The 22,185-nt window shown below is 39.9% G+C and overlaps 2 protein-coding genes across 4 annotated transcripts in view; both read left to right on the top strand.

Annotated features, from left to right (window-relative positions):
- Window positions 1–2,581: 2,581 nt before the first annotated feature.
- Window positions 2,582–20,429, top strand: sall3b (spalt-like transcription factor 3b). 3 transcript variants are annotated; one of them, XM_035795029.2, is made up of 5 exons: window positions 7,120–8,072; window positions 8,146–8,280; window positions 15,293–18,322; window positions 18,531–18,874; window positions 19,051–20,429. In XM_035795029.2, the coding sequence occupies exons 2-5, from the start codon at window positions 8,199–8,201 to the stop codon at window positions 19,420–19,422; spliced, it is 3,828 nt and encodes a 1,275-aa protein (XP_035650922.1). In that variant the 5' UTR covers window positions 7,120–8,072; window positions 8,146–8,198; the 3' UTR covers window positions 19,423–20,429. The 3 variants fall into 3 exon arrangements, with proteins under 3 accessions (XP_035650924.1, XP_035650922.1, XP_052327867.1); XM_035795031.2 differs by lacking the exons at window positions 7,120–8,072; window positions 8,146–8,280 and adding an exon at window positions 2,582–2,667; XM_052471907.1 differs by lacking the exon at window positions 7,120–8,072 and having other exon boundaries at window positions 8,096–8,280.
- A 397-nt stretch (window positions 20,430–20,826) lies between these two features.
- Window positions 20,827–22,185, top strand: part of atp9b (ATPase phospholipid transporting 9B) — a 59,049-nt gene continuing 57,690 nt past the window's right edge. Inside the window, exon 1 of the mRNA XM_052471901.1 lies at window positions 20,827–20,970. Coding sequence (XP_052327861.1) covers window positions 20,891–20,970 — 80 coding nt within the window. The 5' untranslated portion in view covers window positions 20,827–20,890. The remainder of the gene's footprint in view (window positions 20,971–22,185) is intronic.

Genomic DNA, 22,185 nt, shown 5'->3' with positions numbered 1-22,185 from the left:
ACACATAAACGATTTGATACCTTCCCATACTTTAACCATTCTCTGTAATAACAGGGTCTTTACTAGTTCAAGTCTTAAATGTGTCTGAATTATATTGTGCCTTGAGTCTTCTTTTGATGTTGTATGCTCGCAGGCTTTATTTAACCACTGTTAGATGTTATATGCTCGCAGGCTTTATTTAACCACTGTTAGATGTTATATGCTCACAGGCTTTATTTAACCACTGTTAGATGTTATATGCTCACAGGCTTTATTTAACCACTGTTAGATGTTATATGCTCACAGGCTTTATTTAACCACTGTTAGATGGTATATGCTCACAGGCTTTATTTAACCACTGTTAGATGTTATATGCTCACAGGCTTTATTTAACCACTGTTAGATGTTATATGCTCACAGGCTTTATTTAACCACTGTTAGATGTTAGATGCTCACAGGCTTTATTTAACCACTGTTAGATGTTAGATGCTCACAGGCTTTATTTAACCACTGTTAGATGGTATATGCTCACAGGCTTTATTTAACCACTGTTAGATGTTATATGCTCGCAGGCTTTATTTAACCACTGTTAGATGTTATATGCTCACAGGCTTTATTTAACCACTGTTAGATGTTAGATGCTCACAGGCTTTATTTAACCACTGTTAGATGTTAGATGCTCACAGGCTTTATTTAACCACTGTTAGATGTTATATGCTCACAGGCTTTATTTAACCACTGTTAGATGGTATATGCTCACAGGCTTTATTTAACCACTGTTAGATGGTATATGCTCACAGGCTTTATTTAACCACTGTCAGATGTTATATGATCACAGGCTTTATTTAACCACTGTTAGATGGTATATGCTCACAGGCTTTATTTAACCACTGTTAGATGGTATATGCTCACAGGCTTTATTTAACCACTGTTAGATGGTATATGCTCACAGGCTTTATTTAACCACTGTTAGATGGTATATGCTCACAGGCTTTATTTAACCACTGTCAGATGGTATATGCTCACAAGCTTTATTTAACCACTGTCAGATGTTATATGCTCACAGGCTTTATTTAACCACTGTTAGATGTTATATGCTCACAGGCTTTATTTAACCACTGTTAAATTGCACTCATTGTTGTAATTTCCATGTACTCCCTGGAGGTGGTTAAAATAAATCATTTCCATAAATCCACCATTTTGTTTCAGATAGGGTTGTTATACAAGCTTAAATGCCAACAAAACTCCCAACCCTATCATAAAAAGTCACCTACTTGTTTGAGGATGTCAGTCCTAGAGGTGTTATAATGTTTATCCAGTCTGTTACTAGATGTGTTAAATTAGAGAATTAGCTAAACGCCTTGTCTCTTGTGTAACTACAAAATGAGGAAATCCACTCACTTAATAATTAGAAAAGTGTTGTATATTTCTGAGGTAATCACACCTGTATGTTAAATAAACCATAATGTTAGTTATAAGGAATTTGCATAGTCATAATTGGAACTGGGCATTTGATTGATACATTGACAAATACATGACAATGTCATGACCATATGCTGTGAATTGAAATAACAATGTCCCAGGATAGTTCTACTCATAGAGTCAGAGCAAATATTTACAACAGTCATGTCCCATGCAGAGGTAGAATGTAGATTTAGGTGTAAAAGGTTGTTTTGTTGTAGTTTCCATCTAAGCTCCTCTCATCATCTCTATCCCAGGCCAGTGGTATCGTCATCCAGCTTGTTTATTTCTGGAAGGCAATCCTGACACACTGGACATCATGTGAAACCATGAACGACAGGAGGCAATAAGGTGGAGAATAGCAGCAATCTGGAGGAAAACTCACCATTCACTCTGGCTCCCTTAGCGCTCTGTCCTGTTATCCAGCATTAAAGATAAAAAAAAAAAATCAATACTGTAACACAGTGCCAGATAAAAGCAGTGGGTGAGAGAGAAACAGAGAGAGAGGCTCCCTGGTCGGATATGGTGAATTAAAGCGATCAGAAATGTCTCGTCCACTCAGCCCCGCTCTACATAACCTAAAGCTGTCTATCACTCTTTGTTCATTTCCCTTCTTTCTTCACTTGTGATTTATTTTTGAACTTTGTGATGAGGTACAGTACCTGCACCCATTTAGTTTCTATGGCAGATTAGTTAAGGTTTGGTATATTAGCTTGCCTTTCTGAGCTGTATTATCAACTTAACAATATTATATTGGGGTCTTGAAAAACATATGTAGTTCTCCTTCTTGTTCATCCTTGTTGGGACAAAGGCATACTGTACCTGTAGCATAAAACAACATTACAGTTTCATTCAAACAAGTCATGCCGACAGGGGGCACAAGGGCACGTGTCCCCTCAGATCTGTCCTGTTTAAAAAAGATTCACATGTTAAATTAACTTCCAGACTTCATTTTTAAGCCCACGATCCTAATTATTTATACAACTATTTGTCAGTGGTATTTTGCAGAGGGGGCACACTAGCTGGACCAGACAAAAAGTACCGTCCCCTATTCTCCCTAGCAAGTGGTTCCTTCCAAGGTGCACCACAGAGCAAAGATATGCTTGGCAGGGCGCTAGATACTCTAGTGCGTGCAGACAGTATCGTCAGTGGGGGAGAAAGAGTGTAGTGACACACACTGCGTTTGATTTGATTTTAGCTGCTGGTGATGTACAGGACTCGCAGGAGGTATGTTTGTAAATTAATTTGTAGCCTATTGATTCCTTCTTGATGAATAAATAAAACAAAAATGTTTTGTTATTTCTCTGTAATACTAGCCACCTAGCAATGTTATGAAGTTGGCTTTAGCGAGCCAGCTAGATAGGTTCCCAATCTCCCAACCTCATAACTACACTCTTAGGGAAAAAAGGGTTATTTGTAAGGCAAAGGGTTCTACACAGAACCTTTAACATCCAAAGAACTGATTTTGGAAGAAAGGGTTCTTTGATGATTATTTAGAAGGCAAGAATGATTTTTTTGGAAGGCAAGAAGGGTTCTACATTTAGCCATATTTCCCAGTATGCTCTATTGTGTTTTTACATGTGCATTGATTGGTTGATTCATTTAATGCTACACAAAGATAAATAAATAAATAAATAAATAAATAAATACATAAATTCTAAACTAATCCAATCTGTTAGTAATTATACCACTTATTGCACCTGGTACTGGGATGGTTGTTCCAGTTTATATGATTGAGTTAGTCTAAGTATTCAATCTTTCCTACCCTGGCAGTCATATTGAATGCAAGTTGCAAGTGATAAAAATATCAAATTGTTGGATATCCTAACTCTGGCTGGATTCCAATAGGATTTATACATCACTTTGCAAGCCAGCATAATGTGACTTGCAGGCCTGACGTGGCCTGTAAACCGGGAGTTTCCTAATCAATCAATCAAATGTATTTATAAAGCCCTTTTTACATCAGCCGTTGTCACAAAGTGCTATACAGAAACCCAGCCTAAAACCCCAAACAGCAAGCAATGCAGATGTGGAAGCAGGGTGGCTAGGAAAAACTCCCTAGGAAGGCAGGAACCTAGGAAGAAACCTAGAGAGGAACCAGGCTATGATGGGTGGCCAGTCCTCTTCTGGCTGTGCCAGGTGGAGATTATAACAGAACATGGCCAAGATGTTCAAACATTCATAGATGACCAGCAGGTTCAAATAATAATAACAATCACAGTGGCTGTAGAGGGTGCAACAGGACAGCATCTCAGGAGTAAATGTCAGTTGGCTTTTCATAGCCGAGTCAGAGACAGCAGGTGCGGTAGAGAGAGAGAGAGTCTAAAACAGCAGATACGGGACAAGGTAGTACGTCCGGTGAACAAGTCAGGGTTACATAGACGCATGCAGAACAGTGTGTTAGGGTAGAACTAGGCCCTCACAGAAAAGCCTTTTGTACTTATTGTCATAAAGAATTTTATTTTAAGGGCTAATAAGGCTGGTGGAACCATCCATAGACGATTCTAGAAAGAACCCTCCAAAGATAAAATGGTTCCTCGGTAGAACCCTTCATAGATGGTTCCAGCAATTGCTCTTGGTAGAACCCTTCATAGAGGGTTCTATGGAGAACCCTTCATATAGGGTTCTAGGTAGAACCATTTGCAAAAGTTTCTACATTACACCAAAAAGGTTTATCCTATGGGGACAAACCGAAGAACCCTATATGGTTCTATTAGTGTAGCTATCAAGCCAATTCAGGGTATCAATCAAGTAGCTTGTGTAACTATCTTAGCTGGCATGCCTGCTGGAAAGGTTGCTAAACTTTAGAAAAGCAAGCAATTACTAAATGTACTGAGTAAGACTCACATTCCTTTCAATCTTTTCCCCAGATTATAGCAGAGATGCAGAGAAGCATATTTATTTTCTTTAAAAAAAAAGAACCACCAGTCAGGAGGATACAGACAGCTCAAGAGGTATGCTTAGATATGCAGAAAAATCCTTGGATTAAATGTAATCTGGCACGTTATGACAATATCAGATTTGTGTATTAATTATGATGCCATGTTATATGCCTCTATTGATAGCATATGTTGTGATTCTATGTACTGTGTTGTAATTTGGATGAAATATCCTAGCCATTAGTGCAGTATATTGAGATGTGTGATTTACAACGGTCAGAATGATACCCTCAATAAAATGATAATTGAACAGGTGAAGAGGTATACTTAGATAACGTATGCAGAAAAATATATATAAAATATTTTTTTTATGATTATGGCTCTAGAATGCAGGAAAAGGCTGTTGTGCCTCCTCTAAAATAATGGTTTCATTACTAGGAGAAATATATATATATATATTTAATTTTTACCTTTATTTAACTAGTCAAGTCAATTAAGAACAAATTCTTACCCCGGCCAAACCCTAACCCGGACGACGCTGGGCCAATTTTGCGGCGCCCTATGGGTCTCCCAATCACTGCCGGTTGTGATACTACCTGGAATCGAACCAGGATCTGTGGTCTAGCAATATCTAGCACTGAGATAGAGTGCCTTAGACCGCTGCACCACTCTGAAGCCCCCCACTTTCATGTCAAGGGATGTGTGGACAAAAACAAAACCCTTCTTTCCCACGCACATGCCATCATGTATAGAAGGCAGAGCTGAAGAAGCACACACACACACACACACACTATACTGACTCTTGTTTCGCAAACTCTTTACACCTATAGGTTCTTGATCCCAACTACATCTGATTAACGGTTACAGATATCAAGAACACCTTTGGTGCACTAAAGGGACAGAGCTTAGATCATAATATTTCATGATATAAGGTCTGACTCTCTGTCATGTATTAATTCAAATCCAAATACCCAGTATTGATTGTGTTATCAGGCCATTGCAGCCAGGCCCCACTGTATTGATCCAGGCTGTGATTGATGATCATTTTCAAGAAAAATCTCTTTGTGTGATTATACGAGGAAACAGACCCTCAGTATGGGTGTAATTATTTTGTTATCTATTTTGTAACGGTGTAGCGTGCAGGCGGACTGCACAGAATGTTGCCAAACATGGTGCTCCTCTGATAACCCTTTTGTGGAATGATATTTTCAAATAAGTAATAGCAAGTGATAACTATAGAAGCTTACTATCAATAGTGCCAAACTGATAAGTAACATGCTTATGTAATGTTGCTACAATAGTAATTACAGCGTTACTACACAGGTGCCAGTTAATGTAAGGTGTTTCTTATGTGGTAAATAGTAAAACACCTACAATGTTGCTCAATGTCCGAGAAATGGTGTTGTCTCTCCAAATAGATGTGAAAGTGTCCCAAAATAATTCAATTTTTCTTCCTTGTACAGCCCTCACCAGGCCTGTTGGTGTCAGTCATCTGTTGTCTAACCCATAATGCAAAGCTTAGCATTTTGCGGTTGCTGTCTTGCTGATCAGTGTGTTTGAGCAGGGACAGGGACAGGGGTCACAGGATGTCATATCTTCATTGTAGGTCACCAAACCCACATAGTACACACATTCCTCAGCTGACAGATCCTGACGGAGGGGGGTCAAATCTGCTCATCCGTTTGGCCAGTAGTAAATCACACCCCACTGTAATCAATGCACACAAAAGCATGCCACAGGAAGCACTTCCATATGTACACTTGAGCACTGGCCTCCAAGACGTTGTTTGCCTTGAAACGAGCTTCTTGTTTCGTGGAGACTTTAGTGGCACAGACAAAATGCAGTAAACATGTTTTTTGTATACACATACAATTGTTTACCATCTATAACAATGTATTTTGGAAGAAAAAAAAAATCCTGCATGCACATATCAGGATTGAGAAAGTCTAACTGGGCCCCACGGTGAAAACAATCTAAAGTAGGCTGATACTGTAAAAAAATAAATCTCAATAATCAGAAGGTTGAACGAACAGAACACCACAAATCTCCCTGGTCCCTGGGAAAGAAACACTTCCCTAAACCCTTCCCTCTACTGGAGCTCATGCACTTCTTTGTTATAGCATGCATGTGATGCACTATCCTATTGGATTAAATCATTTACTCATACATTCAGTTTAAGTAGGCTGATCTGTGTCTGTACTGCATTGTGCTTCTCTTTGGTAAAAGTACAGTACTGAAATGAAATCATACAAACTGTTTCAAAATAGGATTTTCTTTGCAGAAGCAGGAGATCAGTGTTCCAGCATTGTAGTTGTACATGATAGTGGTCAAGTAGGTAGTTTGTGTGCCGAGCTAGTTATAAAGAATCAATATTATATCAAGGAGGGTTAAGTTTCGAGATAAGACAGCTCTCAACCACTCTCGCTACTCATCATAAGTCTGCAGGAAGCTGATAGGTCAAAATAAATTGTATTCCTCAAGGAGTGGGTCTTCTTACCTCTCTATACCAAGGGAATGGGAGACAAGGCGATCAATACAAGGTGTTGTGTAGTAGTCCTATATGCAGTTATTAACAGCTGATTCTGCCCTCTCCAGGCAGGCCACATATTTTAACACCATAATTACAGACTTTTAAACAATAGCTGATGAGAGGGCCATAACTAAAACACCCACTTTGATACATTTAATTTCAAACATAATATTATCTCAGACAGGGAATGATTAGTGAATTATAGCCACACAACTCTTACAACCGTGTATTGTTAGTAAGACGTGAAACCTCAAAAGTGACATTTGTAATTTAATTATCTATAGGCTAATTAATGTTAGTTACACTCAGTTTGATTGTTTGGGAAAACAACTTATCAACCCAGTAAAATGGCTCCATAAGCCAACTGAAACATCAGCTGTGGGAGGTCGCTGAAACTGAAGTAACGCTTCCAACACCTTCTGTGGCATCCTAGCGGTCGCCTATCACATTCGGCTGCAGGGCTTCTCATAATGGACTAGAGGCGGAGGCTTCTAAAGAATAGCAGCTGCGGGCAAGGAAGACCAAGAACCCGCTCCACGGAACGACCATCGCAATGAGATTCGCCGTCGGTCTGGGAATACGCAATAACTAGATAGGGATTCGATCACGGCCCCGTGACATCTTTTTGGGCACCTGAACCGGACTCTTGCTATCTTCATTTTTTTGTTTTACTTTCCCCCTCCTCCGCTCAGCTTCATGAGAAATAGAAGACGAGGAGGATAAAGGCAATGGGCAACACTTTTCCAGCCAGGACTTTGTTATCCATGTGTAGACCTCCAAAATAAAGTACAATACTCAATGCGTGGGAAAAAAAACAGAAATGGAAGTGGAGTAAATTAAAAGAAAGGACTTGTGATAACAATGGGACTTAAACTTAAAGACGCGTTGGGGAAAAGGTAGGCTACAATAAAAACGAATGGCACAAATACATTTACAAAAGTGTGGCGGGTAAAAACAGAACAAAACCAACCAGAAGGGAGATAAATGTTCTCGACTTAGTAATGTCCATCACTGTTGTATGGTGGACCGTGCGGAAAGACAGGTGGATAGGAAGCAAAGTGTAGTGTAATTATCAAATCCATCCCTCATTTCCATATCTAGTGTGGGTCAGCTGGACCTTAGCCAATCCCCCATCGAAAGCCAATCCCCCATCGAAAGCCACCAAGAGTCATCAAGCATTATCCTCCATCATAATTACACCGACATGCGCAATCTGCACATGGGTAAGTAACACCAGCTAATAGGTTATCCCTTATTTCACAGACCCGACTCTCTCTGACGGGTTTTATTTGTTAGATGCTGATGTATCCGCCAAATGCAACAAGAGCAACTAGCAGAGAACTGACAACATGTCCCGCCGCAAGCAAGCGAAGCCACAACATCTCAAATTGGACGAAGAAGCGTTGCAAACTGACGTCGCCACAGAACATGGTACGTGAGATTCACACACACTTTTATCCAACAAAAAAAAGCATTAAAAAAAGTTCTCATATGCATATTTGATTGCCAGACTATACTAGGCTACAGCAGGCCTATTTAGCTCGAATAGTTATTAATTAATATCTTATTATAATCCTTCCTAACCATTCATATATTATTATAACCCTTTGCCTTATATATATATTTTTTTTATTAGAGTCAGGGACTTAAAAAAAACGATTTTATTATTTCCTTTACTTCCCAAGTTGTCACAAAAAATCAGGACTACTGTGAATGAGAGCAGATGTTCAACGGTCTTTATCCTGCACCTCAGTGGGATATGTCTTATTCAATATAAGAAAGTGTTATAAATAAATGTTCGTTTATAGCCTGGATAAATAATATACATTAGCATAAATACATAAAAAATCCCTCGGATATGATAAGATAACTCCGGATAGATTATTGTCTGATCGATATCAAAGCACACTTTCATGAGCTATGCGTGCAATTTTGCCCACAGGTAATGGTAGAAATGTGTCCTGAGAGATGTGTAGCCTATCTATAGGCTATATCCTTTCGATGTGAAGGAATATTGAAACAGTTTGGCCCTACAAGTACATAAAAAAATGTATTGTTGTTGTTATTACATTTATCATGAAGTCATATGACATTATTTTGACCCATTTATAAAAAGGAAGTAGTTTCAAAGAGGATCCACGTCAGCTCCCTGTCTGTGTATATTATACTTTAGTGTAACTGTATAATGTTAATGAAAAGCTATGTCATAAAAAATGTTCATTGTCACACATATGGTAGGCAACTATGGTACAATTGACATATGATTTACACAAGGAGTTATAAGTCTAGAATGAGAGTTCGGTTTTGGATTGTGGAAGTTTCCAAGATAATTAGGGCAGGTCCATTAGCCTACTTCGTTTTTTGAAAGAGGTAGGCTTTATAGGCTATTTTAGTTTTTTTATTAAACTGTATTGATCCTCAGGTATGGAAAAGAAAACGTATATGTCATATAATTTTTCATATTGTACTGTAATTGAAAGTTTGCAAAAACTGGTTAAATCGACGTTGTTTCAAGGTATTTTGTCAACATATAGTGACGTAAAATCTACATTGTATTTGAAAAAAAAGCATAGAAGTAAACTGTTGTTTTGAGGGTGAAATTTAAACCACAGGATGTCATCATTGTAACCATATATTAACATAGACAAACCTAGTATAAAATATGTTGAATTTGTACCTTTAAAACAATGTCAGATCTTCAACATTATTTCCACTATCAGAAAAAAAACAATAGGCTGGGCAGCACCTCCTACTGGAGAATTGATCTATCTACAGCTACCCTCTGATCTCCCACCAAAGGTTCTAAACAAGCCCTGCTGAGCTATGATATTTGTCACTGACTATGACCAATGTGCTATGGAGAGAATGATTGTTGAGAGATCTCCACTTAAAAATGAAATAGATTTTCTGTTGCTATCAATGTCATAAAAAAGGGTTAGTTTAATAGAGCAAACAAAATGTGACCGTACTTTATCACTCACATCATCAATTATGCTATTTAAGCCTATATAGCATTTGCAAAATTGTCAACAGCTATTGTTTCAATTCATCCAGGATTCAACCAAAAACAGTCAACAATACAGAGGCTTAGGGTTTCAAGCTCGGGTTGATTTCAAATGTAATGATATTTAGTGATGTTCAATTGTGTTTGGTTGTCAACGCAACCAAATATCAACATTTGAAGGCCATGTATGTTCTAATTAGATAGTTCTGTGCCACTGACTTGGTTCCAGTTTGTCTACAAATGAATAATGTAAAATGTTGGAATCACATCTCCATCTCATCCAAAAAGTGAAACAATAGGACTGTGATTTTAAATAGTTGAAAGCGTAGTGATAGACATTTGGGTGGCAACGAAACCAAAAATCTGATATTGTTTTAACAATGGAATTTGGTTGTGCTATTAGATGGTTGAAAGCGTAGTGATAACACAATGGAAATTCAACTATATTTTGGCTGTCTTTTTGAGTGGAGGAATATAGGTTGTAATCTCATTGATCAATGTCTCAAACAAATATTACCAAATGATCCATGTTGAAATGCCCAGTGGGAGGCTAATGGTCAGAAAATGATTCGCTGATTAGATTCATATTTTACAGATACAGTAGCCTATATGTATAAAATATGAATATCAACAAAAATATAGTATTTATCCCGTTAATCTATTCAATCCATTCAAGACAAGAAATTGCATTGTTTAAATATTTATCTGAGCCACACTCAAACATGACTATTTTAATTTAGTTCTATTTGAGACAACGTATTTTATGCTTTTTACACATTTCTTAAATAGTCTTAAAGTATTTTTTTCCCATTTTCCATAGATACAAATTCTAGATGACAGTTTTTGTTTTGTTTAAGATATTCGTCATTTGTACCAATTGCTATTCCCTCCCTCCAAATCAAAGGCTAAATGTTTTTAAAGTTTTCTGGACAGCACATAAGTGTAGGCCAATATTGTTCTCATATGGCTGATGGATATATCAACTTAAATAAATATATTTTACAGTAATAGCACATTTATCCTTATGATAATATATTATATATTTCATGGTAACATTAATTTGTGATAATTAAATAATCTAGTTTTGATATGTTTTAGAAGTGTTATGGTGGTAAACGGGTTGTAATAGGGTTTGGCACAATGATTAAATCAGAATAATCAGAATCTTGCTCAGAGGTCCTTAAACTCAAAATGATTCATTACTATCAGGTTTATTACATTATCTGCACGGTATTTATTTGAGTAATTCTTTAAAAATATCCCCCCCCAACCTCAGTCAAAGATTGTGTAGGATTTATCCGTTATTCAATGTTAGGCAACCTATCAGGCCGTTTTTTTTCTAGGGTCTTCGTGCTTGGCCTGTATTGTTGACAAATGTGGCAGATTAGTAGGATGAAAAGGTGGGATTGCATTGAGTGCCAACAAGGCTCTTCTTTGTCCCTTCCCCCACCAGGCAGGGGGTGTGTTCTGAGATGAGCTTTGATTGAGCCTGCTGATTTAACCTTTGTCCACCTCACCCTACAAGGGGCAAGTGCTGCATGTCAGAATCATAATGCAATTAGTACATCTGTGCCATTGACCTCTGAAGCATGTATTGCTGTGTAAACTGATTCCTCACTCTGATCTGTTTGTTTCCAGATCAAAATATCAATTGCTGTGAATGATTTTGCTTTCCACTGTAAACAAACAATACAAATATATTTTGGCCATCCTTTGTTCCTGTGTTTGGATAGTGCATTGTGTCATTTATTTCGCGTCAGAGTCATAATATATCCACCTAGATTATCAAAAGTGTTTCTGTTTTTGTTGTTGAGGTAGCTTTCTGATACAGCAACAACTTTCCCTATATTTACTATGAAGAATGATAGTATTTGAATTATCAATTAGAAAACATATTTGTAATATTTTTTAGAAAATCCAACTCGAGCTAATCATGGCATCATTGTCTTACTTCTGTTTGCTCAGTAACTTACCATTGGTGATCTTGAGGCCACCCACTTAGATGAGCCAATGACACTGATTCTCTACTGAAATGTTTTGTATGCTGTTTAGGTTATTAAATCAAAACAAATAATATTGTATTTGTCACATGCGCCGAATCCAAGTGGTGTAGACCTTACCGTGAAATGCTTACTTACAAGCCCTTAACCAACAATGCAGTTAAAATATGTACAGATTAACTAAATTTAAAAAATAAAAGAGCAACAATAAAATAACAATAACGAGGCTATATACATGGTGTACCGGTAACGAGTCAATGTGCAGGGGTACAGGTAAGTCGTGGTAATATGTAAAGTGATTATTCATAGATAATAGATCATATATTTTTTTAAAGAGTGTGGTCAATGCAAATAGTCCGGGTAGCCATTTGATTAGCTGTTCAGCAGTCATATGACTTGGCTTGGGGGTAGAAGCTGTTAAGAAGCCTTTTGGACCTAGACTTGTCGCTCCGGTACAGCTTGCGGTGCGGTAGCAGAGAGAACAGTCTATGACTCGGGTGGCCGGAGTCTGGCAATTTTTAGGGCCTTCCTCTAACACTGCCTGGTATAGAGATCCTGGATGGCAGGAAGCAAGGACTATGATAGTTTGTTGGTGATGTGGACACCAAGGAACTTGAAGCTCTCAACCTGCTCCACTACAGCCCCGTCGATGAGAATGGGAGTGTGCTCGGCCCTCCTTTTCCTGTAGTCCACGATCAATTATTATTGAACTTGGTATGACAATAAATTAGTGCAGAAATGTCTGCTATTTTCTAGGTTTTAAACAACTAATTGACCAACATCGGTTCAATTATTTTTATTCGCCTTCGTTTATTTTTTGGCAGTTTCTCTAAAGATAAATCTGATCAATCCTGACCTGTGTCATGTAGTAGGGAGTTGTAGTTTCCAACAGGCTAATATTCTACATAGTTTTGAGTTGGAAACAAGGTTAATTAACTACAATGCCCATAATCCATTGCACACCTACTTGTCCAGTCTGTGTGTTTCTTTTACGCCTGGCACGTTAGGTTAGTGTGGTCCAGACACTGACAGTGAGAGAAGAATGTGCGATCAAGAGGGATTAGAGAACAGTTGTTTCGCTGGTATCTCTACCTGAAAATATCTAAGGTATCTGAAAATACATGATATGATTGTTAGTTGGTATTCAGCAGTCATAAAAGTGTGTCTTATTTACTTTGAAGAACTACTAAACAGTGATTTGTCAGCATAGGCAGCAGATCTATAGAGATGAGATGATGACTCGGAATGAAATAATAAAGTCTTCAAATAAAACAAATGTATTAAACACAACTGAAATATTTTATGAAAGTCAAGTAATGTGAACAAATTATGGTTAATAAGAGATAAGCAGTAACTACCATTATGGGACTTTTATTAATTATTTTATTATGTGTTGTTACAGCATTGCACTCTCATGATGCATAGTGCATTTAATGTTAGAAAACAAAACAATAGGAACTGAAATTGATAACCGTTTTTAAAAAAATTATCAAACTGAAACCGAACTGACTTCAAAAAGCACTCATCACTAATCCCTCAGAACTACAATTTATTTACCACAGAGTATGCCAGACATTGTTGGACATGCGCGCACACACACACACACACACACACACACACACACACACACACACACACACACACACACACACACACACACACACACACACACACACACACACACACACACACACACACACACACACACACACACACACACACACACACACACACACACACGCGCGCACATTATCGAAGCTGCTTTGTGTATGCGCTGTCACAATGGCCCTGTTTTTCAACCAGTGCCACGAAGGCACTCAAAAAGAGTAAGAAACAAGTTTTTAAGCACCCCCCAAAAATGTTTTTGCTACAATGTTTAGTTTTTTAACAAACAGTGATCCAAAAAACATGTCAATTTTATTTATTTGTTGTACTGAAAAGACTAAACCTTGGATAGATCACAGCACTCATGTTTTGATGATAAGTTTAAGCCATATCTCCATTCTATCTTATTCTATAGAAGGGTAAACATGCACAGTTATCCCTTTTTTTCTGATTTTATAGATTTATAGACTGAATTTATTCATCACACAATGCCCATTGAAAAGTTGTTTCAATACACATTGAAAAGCAACTTGGGTGTATGTGCAATAAAAGAAAGGTTGAAAATGGAACCCTGTGGGCGCTGGTCAAAAGTGCACTATATAGGAAATAGGATGCCATTTTGGATGCACATAACGTATTGTTTCGCTGGAAGTTCCCAGCATTACCCAGCTGGCATGCTCATCAGCCAGCCTCCTAACAACACACAGCTTTAACAGATGCCATGGCGATTTCCCTGTCAACTGCATTGATTTGAGGGCATTTAGGAGAAGCTTAATGTCTAAAAGAATGAAGCTCTCTAGACTTTTTACAGTTACTGCAGCTGCTAGAATATCACTGAGGATACTGAACAAGAGGCCATGAGATTGTAGGAACGTCTGTTTATTCCTTATATAATTTACATCAACATAGCTGTAGCTATTGCATGTCCAATATCTAGATAAATATCATGTTAAAATATAATGTTTTGTGTGTGCAAGGGAGGTATTTGCAGCCAGGAATAAAAAAAAAATGCTTTGCTATGTGCTTATAGCTGGATTGTGTAGCTAGGTATTAGTGAAGTTATTTAATATCAACATCAGACCAATAAATACATCTTTTAATGATCTACATTGATAACATGTTAAAATAATTATTACTTTCAAATAGAAGCAGCATTATAGATGAATAATTTAAAAGGTTCCTATAGAATTTATTAAATGAAGATCAATTATTGGGATTTACCTGTTTTGTTCTTTAAATTACTACACTATAAATATAATCTCACATGAATTCACAGAATGTAGTAATTCGAATGAAATATGAAATATTATTTGGAAATATTGCTGTTTTATGAACTTGTTTTCAGCTTGTTTACAGAAGGTCATTTTGTAAACAATTTCACAAAGATAATGGTGCATTTTTCCCAGGCATGCTCTAATAGACTGTGATTTGTTTGTTTGACAGAGCCAAGCGTTGTGGAATAGCATTTGAAATTCCTGCTGCGGAAATTAGAGTGGTTGATTGCAATAGGGAATGAGCCATTCAAAGACCCAATTTGTACTCAACGGACATGGCACTTTAACTGTATGAATGCATTGGGAATCAATAATCAATACATTTCATTAAGTTTCAGTATGCACAATTGGTAGGTCACATAATTTGATTGATTAACCAAATCAAATTAGCAGCTGCATACAAGGAGATTGAATTGAGTAGAAACTGGGTCTAATATGATGCAATTAATCTACACATTTAGAATGAAAACTATAGATTTAGTTTATCGTTGAAAATGTTTACTCTTGCTGTAGTTATATTAACTAACAATTATTTTCTTCTCCCCCTGTTTTCCATGCAGCTCTATTGGAGGGAATGGATGAGGAGGAGCGCCGCAGTGGCATTGAGGAAACCCATGTGTGTAGAAACATTGCTGAGTACTTCACCTGGGCCGAACTGTATGAGCACCAGAGAAGCTGCACAGAGGACCTTCCTCAGGTCCTCATTGTGAAGGAAGATGAGAGGATCCCTGAACCTGAGGGGTCCCCAGCTGGATCCTCTCCAACCCTCAGCCTGGCCATTCTTAGCCTGGCCCACAGGGACTCAGCAGACATGGAGTCAGCGGACGGGGGCCTTGAACTGGTGGAGCCTATGAATTATAATGATAATGACAGCGCAGATATGTTAGAGGAGATGAACATGGGTGAGAAGGAGGATGAATCCATGGAGGTGGAGCAGCAGCACCACGACAAATATAAGTCATCTAGCCCCCAGAATCCCCCAGATATAACTGAGTTGGCTGTCCCTTCAGCTCAGTCGTCCTCTGTGACTAGCAGCATGCCCAGTACGAACGTAACGCTGGAGATCCTCCACGGTACCCGGGTGGCTGTTGCCCAGTTCTCCCAGAGCCTCCACAGTAGTGGGGCAGGAGGGAAGGCGGCCACAGCGGCCATCCCAGTGATCCTAGAGCACCTGCTGGCTTTGCAGCAGCAACAGGTCCACCAGTTGCAGCTTATTGAGCAGATCCGTAGCCAGGTGGCCTTCATGAACAGACAGCCCACACAAACAGCACTAAACCCAGTCTCCAGGGCCCTATCACTGGCACCAAACCCTTTCCCCTCCCAAGGCCTCATCACTCCCCCTGTCCTACCACTGTCTGGGACCATACCCTCTGCTGTTAATGGGCAAGCGTCTGTGTCTTCGGCATCTGTGCTTGAAAGGTCCCACACACTCTCCAAACAAACTTCATATGGACAGGCCCACATGAGAGATGCTAGATGTACCTCAGCTCCCTCTGACGACTCTGCCCCTCCCCCTACTAGCTGCAACAATATTTCCTCATTACATCCTCCCTGCATGGGTTCATACTCACACACAAGCAGTAGCTGTACTCAGACCCTGACCTCGTCCAGCCCACTCTCCATGCAGGACCAGAGCAACAGTCTCCTCAGCTCACCATCCAGCCTGCCGTTTCTACCTCAGAGCCCCCCCAGCAGTGTCATCTTCCCCAACCCCCTGGTCAGCATCGCAGCCACGACTAATGCCCTCGACCCCCTCTCCGCCCTGATGAAGCACCACCGGAATGGCAAGCTGCCCAGTGTGTCCATGTTCGACACCAAGCCCAGCCCCGAGGAGCCCTTTTTCAAGCATAAGTGCAGGTTCTGCGCCAAAGTGTTTGGCAGCGACAGCGCACTGCAGATCCACCTGCGCTCTCACACTGGGGAGAGGCCCTTCAAGTGCAACCTCTGCGGCAATCGCTTCTCCACTAAAGGGAACCTGAAAGTCCACTTCCAGAGACACAAAGAAAAGTATCCCCGTGTTCAGATGAACCCTTATCCAGTGCCGGAATATTTAGACAATGTGCCAACGAGCTCTGGCATTCCCTATGGCATGTCATTCCCTCCTGAAAAAACAGGAGCCACTTGGCTGGATAGCAAGCCTGTTTCAGCGACGGTACCCACCTCTATGGGCATTCAGCTTCCCTTCACTCTCACTACTATGGGAAGCTCAAGTGGATCTCTAAGTGTCACACCACCCATCAAATCTCATTTTAGGCCTTCCCCAGCCTTAAGTGAATGTGTGTCTTTGTCGCTGAACACTACAGGCAATGAAACTAGTGTTCCCACAGCTTTAGAGTCTCCACAGTCTAATCAGGAGGGGGAATCCTCCCATGTCTTGAAAGCAGAGGAAATTCATCTGTCCCAGAACTGGATGACTAGACCCAGGGTGAGTCCACTTACTGTGGCAACAAGTAAAGCCATGACTATTACCACATCCACACCTGAGCCCAGTGCTCGGACTTCCAACTTTTCACCACTTTCCCTGGCCTCTGACCCGTTCAAAGCAACGTTTCCATTCGGTGGCCTCCTGGACTCTATGCAAACGTCAGAGACCTCAAAGCTCCAGCAGCTGGTGGAGAACATAGACAAGAAGATAACAGACCCCAACCAGTGTATCCTCTGTCACCGTGTGCTCAGCTGCCAAAGCGCGCTGAAGATGCACTACCGTATCCACACTGGGGAGAGGCCCTTTAAATGTAAGGTGTGTGGCAGGGCTTTCACCACCAAAGGAAACCTGAATACACACATTGGTGTCCACAGAGCAAACCCTCCTCTCCGGGTTCAACATTCATGCCCCATCTGCCAGAAGAAGTTCACCAACGCTGTAGTTCTACAGCAGCACATCCGCATGCATATGGGGGGTCAGATCTCAAACTCACCCTTAATGGACTGCCTACAGGACCTCGACAATGATCTCTCCTTCCACGAGAAGAACTTTGACAGCCTGAATAACTATGACAATGACCTCATGTATGACAACTCCATGGGGGAGGAAGAGGATGATGATGAAGAAGAAGAAGAGGTAGAAAATATGGAGGGGGGTGTTGATACCCTTAATCTCCTGAGCTCTGTCTCTAGTTCTCCTCCCAACTCTGATGCTGTTGTCTTCAGCATAGCTGCACTGGAGAACCAAATGAAAATGATAGACTCCACCATGAACCTAAACCACTCCTTTGGGCTAAAGTCAATGATGAATGGTTTTATGGACAGTGAGCGCCGTGCTTCTATCCACTCCTCTATAATGGGAGAAGGACAGAATCACAATGCAGCCGGCAGCCCAACTGTGTCTGAATCGTCCACCTGTATGCATGTACCAGTGTCACCTGCGCAAAGCAATTCTGAGGTCCAACTCTGCAATTCCCCATCTGGGAAGCACAGTGGAGAGTCCCAAGAGATCACAGCCTCAGTGAAGAGTGAGCAATTCGATTCGCCCACCTCAACTCCGGTACTGGAAAATGGAGTGACTTTGGATCTGAGAGGGTTGCAACCTAACAGGCAGTGTGTGAAACAGGAGAGTCCTTACAGTACGCTGTTCTTGAGTAAAGAACGTGGTAAGATAACAATATCAACTGATAATACCTGTTGTGTAGAGTAGGTGTAATAACAATGTAAAAAGGTGTTCCCTTTTTAAATGCTCTTTGTCACTACAACTGTTGAAAATGTTGTTTTCCCCCTTCACTATCTAGCAAATGTCGATCTTATTAAGTTATCCCCACAACTGATTAAAACTCTAAACATCCCTTTATCTAATTGTTTTAGGTTCCAGCCAAAGCATTCCTAGCCTGATTACCAGCATTGCGCCAAGGATAATCAAATCTGAAATGAATGGGCACCATCGACCAATGAACTTCAACGAGGGGCTGCATCATCCATTCAGCCTCCAGGTCCCTGCTGCTCCTCCATCTCTGGTGAGCCCAGGAATCACCTCTCTGCTTGGGCCACCTCAACTTCGACGGACCCCGAAGCAACACAACTGCCATGCGTGTGGAAAGAACTTCTCCTCAGCCAGCGCTCTACAGATCCATGAGCGGACCCACACAGGGGAGAAACCTTTCGGTTGCTCCATCTGTGGCAGGGCATTCACAACTAAAGGAAACCTGAAGGTACTACACATTTTAATGGGATTATAATGACTGTATTTTCTCCCCAAACACTCTTAAGACTCAGTACCTGCGGTTTAAACTATTTCAGCATATTTTTAGCTTAGCTAATAGCTATGACTAATGTTCATGTATTTGGGTTTTATGTCCTCCATCCCCTCTCCCCCATTTCTCTTTAGGTACACATGGGCACTCATATGTGGAACAACGCACCAGCCAGAAGAGGCAGGCGTCTGTCGGTGGAGAACCCCTTGGCCTTGCTGGGTGGGGAAGCTGCCATGAAGTTCGGAGAGATGTTTCAGAAGGACCTGACGGAACGGGCCATGAACGTGGATCCAGGGTTCTGGAACCGCTACGCATCAGCTATAACCAACGGCCTAGCCATGAAGAAGAATGAGATCTCAGTGATCCAGAATGGGGGGATTCTACAGCTTTATCCCATGACGGCAGGCATGGACAGAGTCAGCACTGGGGGTAGCCCACCAATGACCAGTCTTGGAAAGACAGCCATGGACCTTGGAATTAACCGACCCGACACTTTTCTATGTTAATTGGTGACAGAGATTGAGATCAATTTAAATAAATTGAATGGCAGATTAATAAAATATATAGATTATACAAACAATGTAGAGAATAAATGATTGATTTATTTGTAAAAACAAGTTGACTATGTATTATATAGAGATAAAACATGTTTTATTAATTCACAGACCTACAGTATTTCATTCTTTTTTTATTGAATTGTCCATATGCAAATGTTGGTTTTGCCCACACAAACAGGTTGTTTCACTTCGTCCATGGTGCTTACTATAGACACACACTCTATTACTCTAAAAAGGGAAAATGTGATATAGAACTGCAAAGAGATGAATCTGTCGGTTACTCACTGCTGCTAGTTGGTGCAAAGCACAAATGTCTTTATAACGAGGCCTCACATGTAGGCCTGCAGCATTTCAAATTGAAGAATTTGTGCAAGTAATTGAGCAAGCCTAAGGTTGGACAATCATTTATTGAATTTACTTCAGCTTAAATTGCATGTCCCATTTCTTCACTGGACTTTACTCTTGACTTTATGCAGTCTATTCAGCATTTATTTCAGCTTCATCATTTAGGTTATTTTCTCTGCATCCAAAATGTATATTAGATAAAAATGTGAAAACAATCAATTGGCTTACAGATGCATACATAAACATAAGCTAAGCTATATGGTTTAGTCAAAAAGTTGCATTTTTTGTTTATCTTGTTGTTAGAGATTGAATCATTTTATCTCCTCCACTGAGAACTGTTTTTTAGATTTCTGAATTTGATGTACAGAAGAGGCATCACAGATACAAACTAGAGACATTTGCCTCTTTTCTGCATGAAGGCTACAGACAACAACAAAACATTAGTGTGCATATGGTAGGATGAGCTAAAAAGCAATGGAAGTGTTCCTCTCAATCTCAGCAAATATTTTTACAAGCAAAATTTGCTGGGCTGACAGACATCTACTGAAAGAAAATAATTTATTTGTCTAGATTACAATATTTCATGCTACTTTAAATAAATATCTACAATTTGAGAAGTGTGATTTTTCCAACTTTTACTGTGTTAAGCATTACTGCTTAACATGTAGCGACATTAATTCATAATTGTAGACTACAAAACGAACTGAGTTTATAAAATCCCACATTCGCATCTGTCAATCCAGCCAAACCGAATAACGGTGCATTCGAGCCAACTGGGAACTCGGAAAAATGCTTGGTGAAATCACGGCGTCAGTCAGTGATGTTCAAGTCGGAAAGTCGGAGCTCAAGAAAGAGCCCTGTGTTCCCGAGTTGGATTTCCGAGTTGGATGACCGTTCAAAATATTTTTTTCTATTCGGAGCTCGTTTTTGTTCGAGTTCCCAGTTGTTCGTAACGCACTGAAGTCGGAGGTCAGAGATTTCCGAGTTCCCAGATACGTTGAACACAGCATACTGTAAGAAAAGCATTTTCCGGTGCTGGCAGTGACGTCAAGATGTGTATAGTCCAGCCAAGATGGCTGACAGCATCCCGCTAAACTCGATGCGGAAGGGCTCGAAAAAAGTAGCTTATTACAACACTCCAAGACATTCTAGGTATGGGACACGTTTTTTTGTTCAACCGGTGGAGACATCGTTATAAGTATTTATTTTGCATTTCAGTAGTTTGGGACGTTGATACAATAACGTTAGTTGTTCTGTGACTAGCCGCGTGAGCTAATAAGCAATTCTTACCTCTGGCTTCAACAAACGAAGCAGGCTTATTTGCTAGCTAATGTTAGCTGTATGATAACCGCTAATCTCTCTTGACTAGGAAAAGTAGACAAGACCTATTGCTATTTTAGGGATGACTAGGACTCAGGAGCCCTTTATTTGCCAAGCACCGCCAGATAGCAGAACAGCTTTGCTGACACGCCAAGCGTCACATGACGTTTTCGCCCCTTTTGTCGTCTGGTTATTTATCTAGTTTGGCTAGTTACATTTTAATTTTTTTTTTAAATTTTTTTTTACATTTAACCTTAATTTAACTAGACAAGTCATAAGAACATAAAAACAAATTCTTATTAATTGGCAAACGGTGCTTATAATTCCACATTTCCAAGTGATAACTTATGATTTACCTAATGAAATACAATGCGACCCCATCTGCTGGTCCGGGTTGGCTCGGAGAAGGAAGAGAATTGGAGGCAGAGTGCGTGACCAGCTCACGGATCAATAACCTGCTGCTGAAGATATGTCCTTGCTAATGGACCCCGAATGTGGCCATTATAAAGACATTCACTGCTGAGTCTATTAGTGCATTTTTAAGAAAGCAATGCCAGCAAATGTTTATATTGAAAAGGTGTTGTCCCTTACTTTCACTCCTCTTCATCAAGCCATGGACATTCAGCATGGTCTGAGTTTGTGAAAATGTCACACTTCATTTTTTTCTAGATATTTATTATATATGCCTAGCTTAGTCCTACTCATTTTTGTTTTCCAATTAATCAAATCCTCAATGATGATGTCAGCAGTGCAGTTTCTTTTGGAATGACTTCCAACTAGACAAACTCTCTCCACCACAGCATATGTCTGACAGAAAATCTTACATTTCTGATAAGCAGGAACATTAGTAGGGAATCTGCCTGATTTCCCAGTTCATAGAATCGTCTGCCTTGGTGTATTGCACTGCTCGGTAGAGTTTAAATGCATCAAGTGCTACTGGATGGGTTGGCCCTGCGATTGTACTAAAGCCCTCCATCTGCACTTCATGTTAATATCATTTACAATTACAACAACAGCACATTTTCATCATCAATTGTTGCCTTTGTA

The sequence above is a fragment of the Oncorhynchus keta genome, chromosome 20 (genome assembly GCF_023373465.1).
Source record: "Oncorhynchus keta strain PuntledgeMale-10-30-2019 chromosome 20, Oket_V2, whole genome shotgun sequence".
Taxonomy (NCBI): domain Eukaryota; kingdom Metazoa; phylum Chordata; class Actinopteri; order Salmoniformes; family Salmonidae; genus Oncorhynchus; species Oncorhynchus keta.
The sequence above is the reverse complement of the archived record's forward strand: the minus strand, read 5'-3'. Positions and strand labels throughout refer to the sequence as shown.

Bases quoted from the DNA above. Each gene is read 5' to 3' on its own strand.
- sall3b (XM_035795029.2), top strand. From the start codon at position 8,199: ATGTCCCGCCGCAAGCAAGCGAAGCCACAACATCTCAAATTGGACGAA. The intron at 18,323-18,530 runs GTAAGATAACAA...TAATTGTTTTAG, and splicing joins GTTCTTGAGTAAAGAACGTG to GTTCCAGCCAAAGCATTCCT. The intron at 18,875-19,050 runs GTACTACACATT...ATTTCTCTTTAG, and splicing joins CAACTAAAGGAAACCTGAAG to GTACACATGGGCACTCATAT.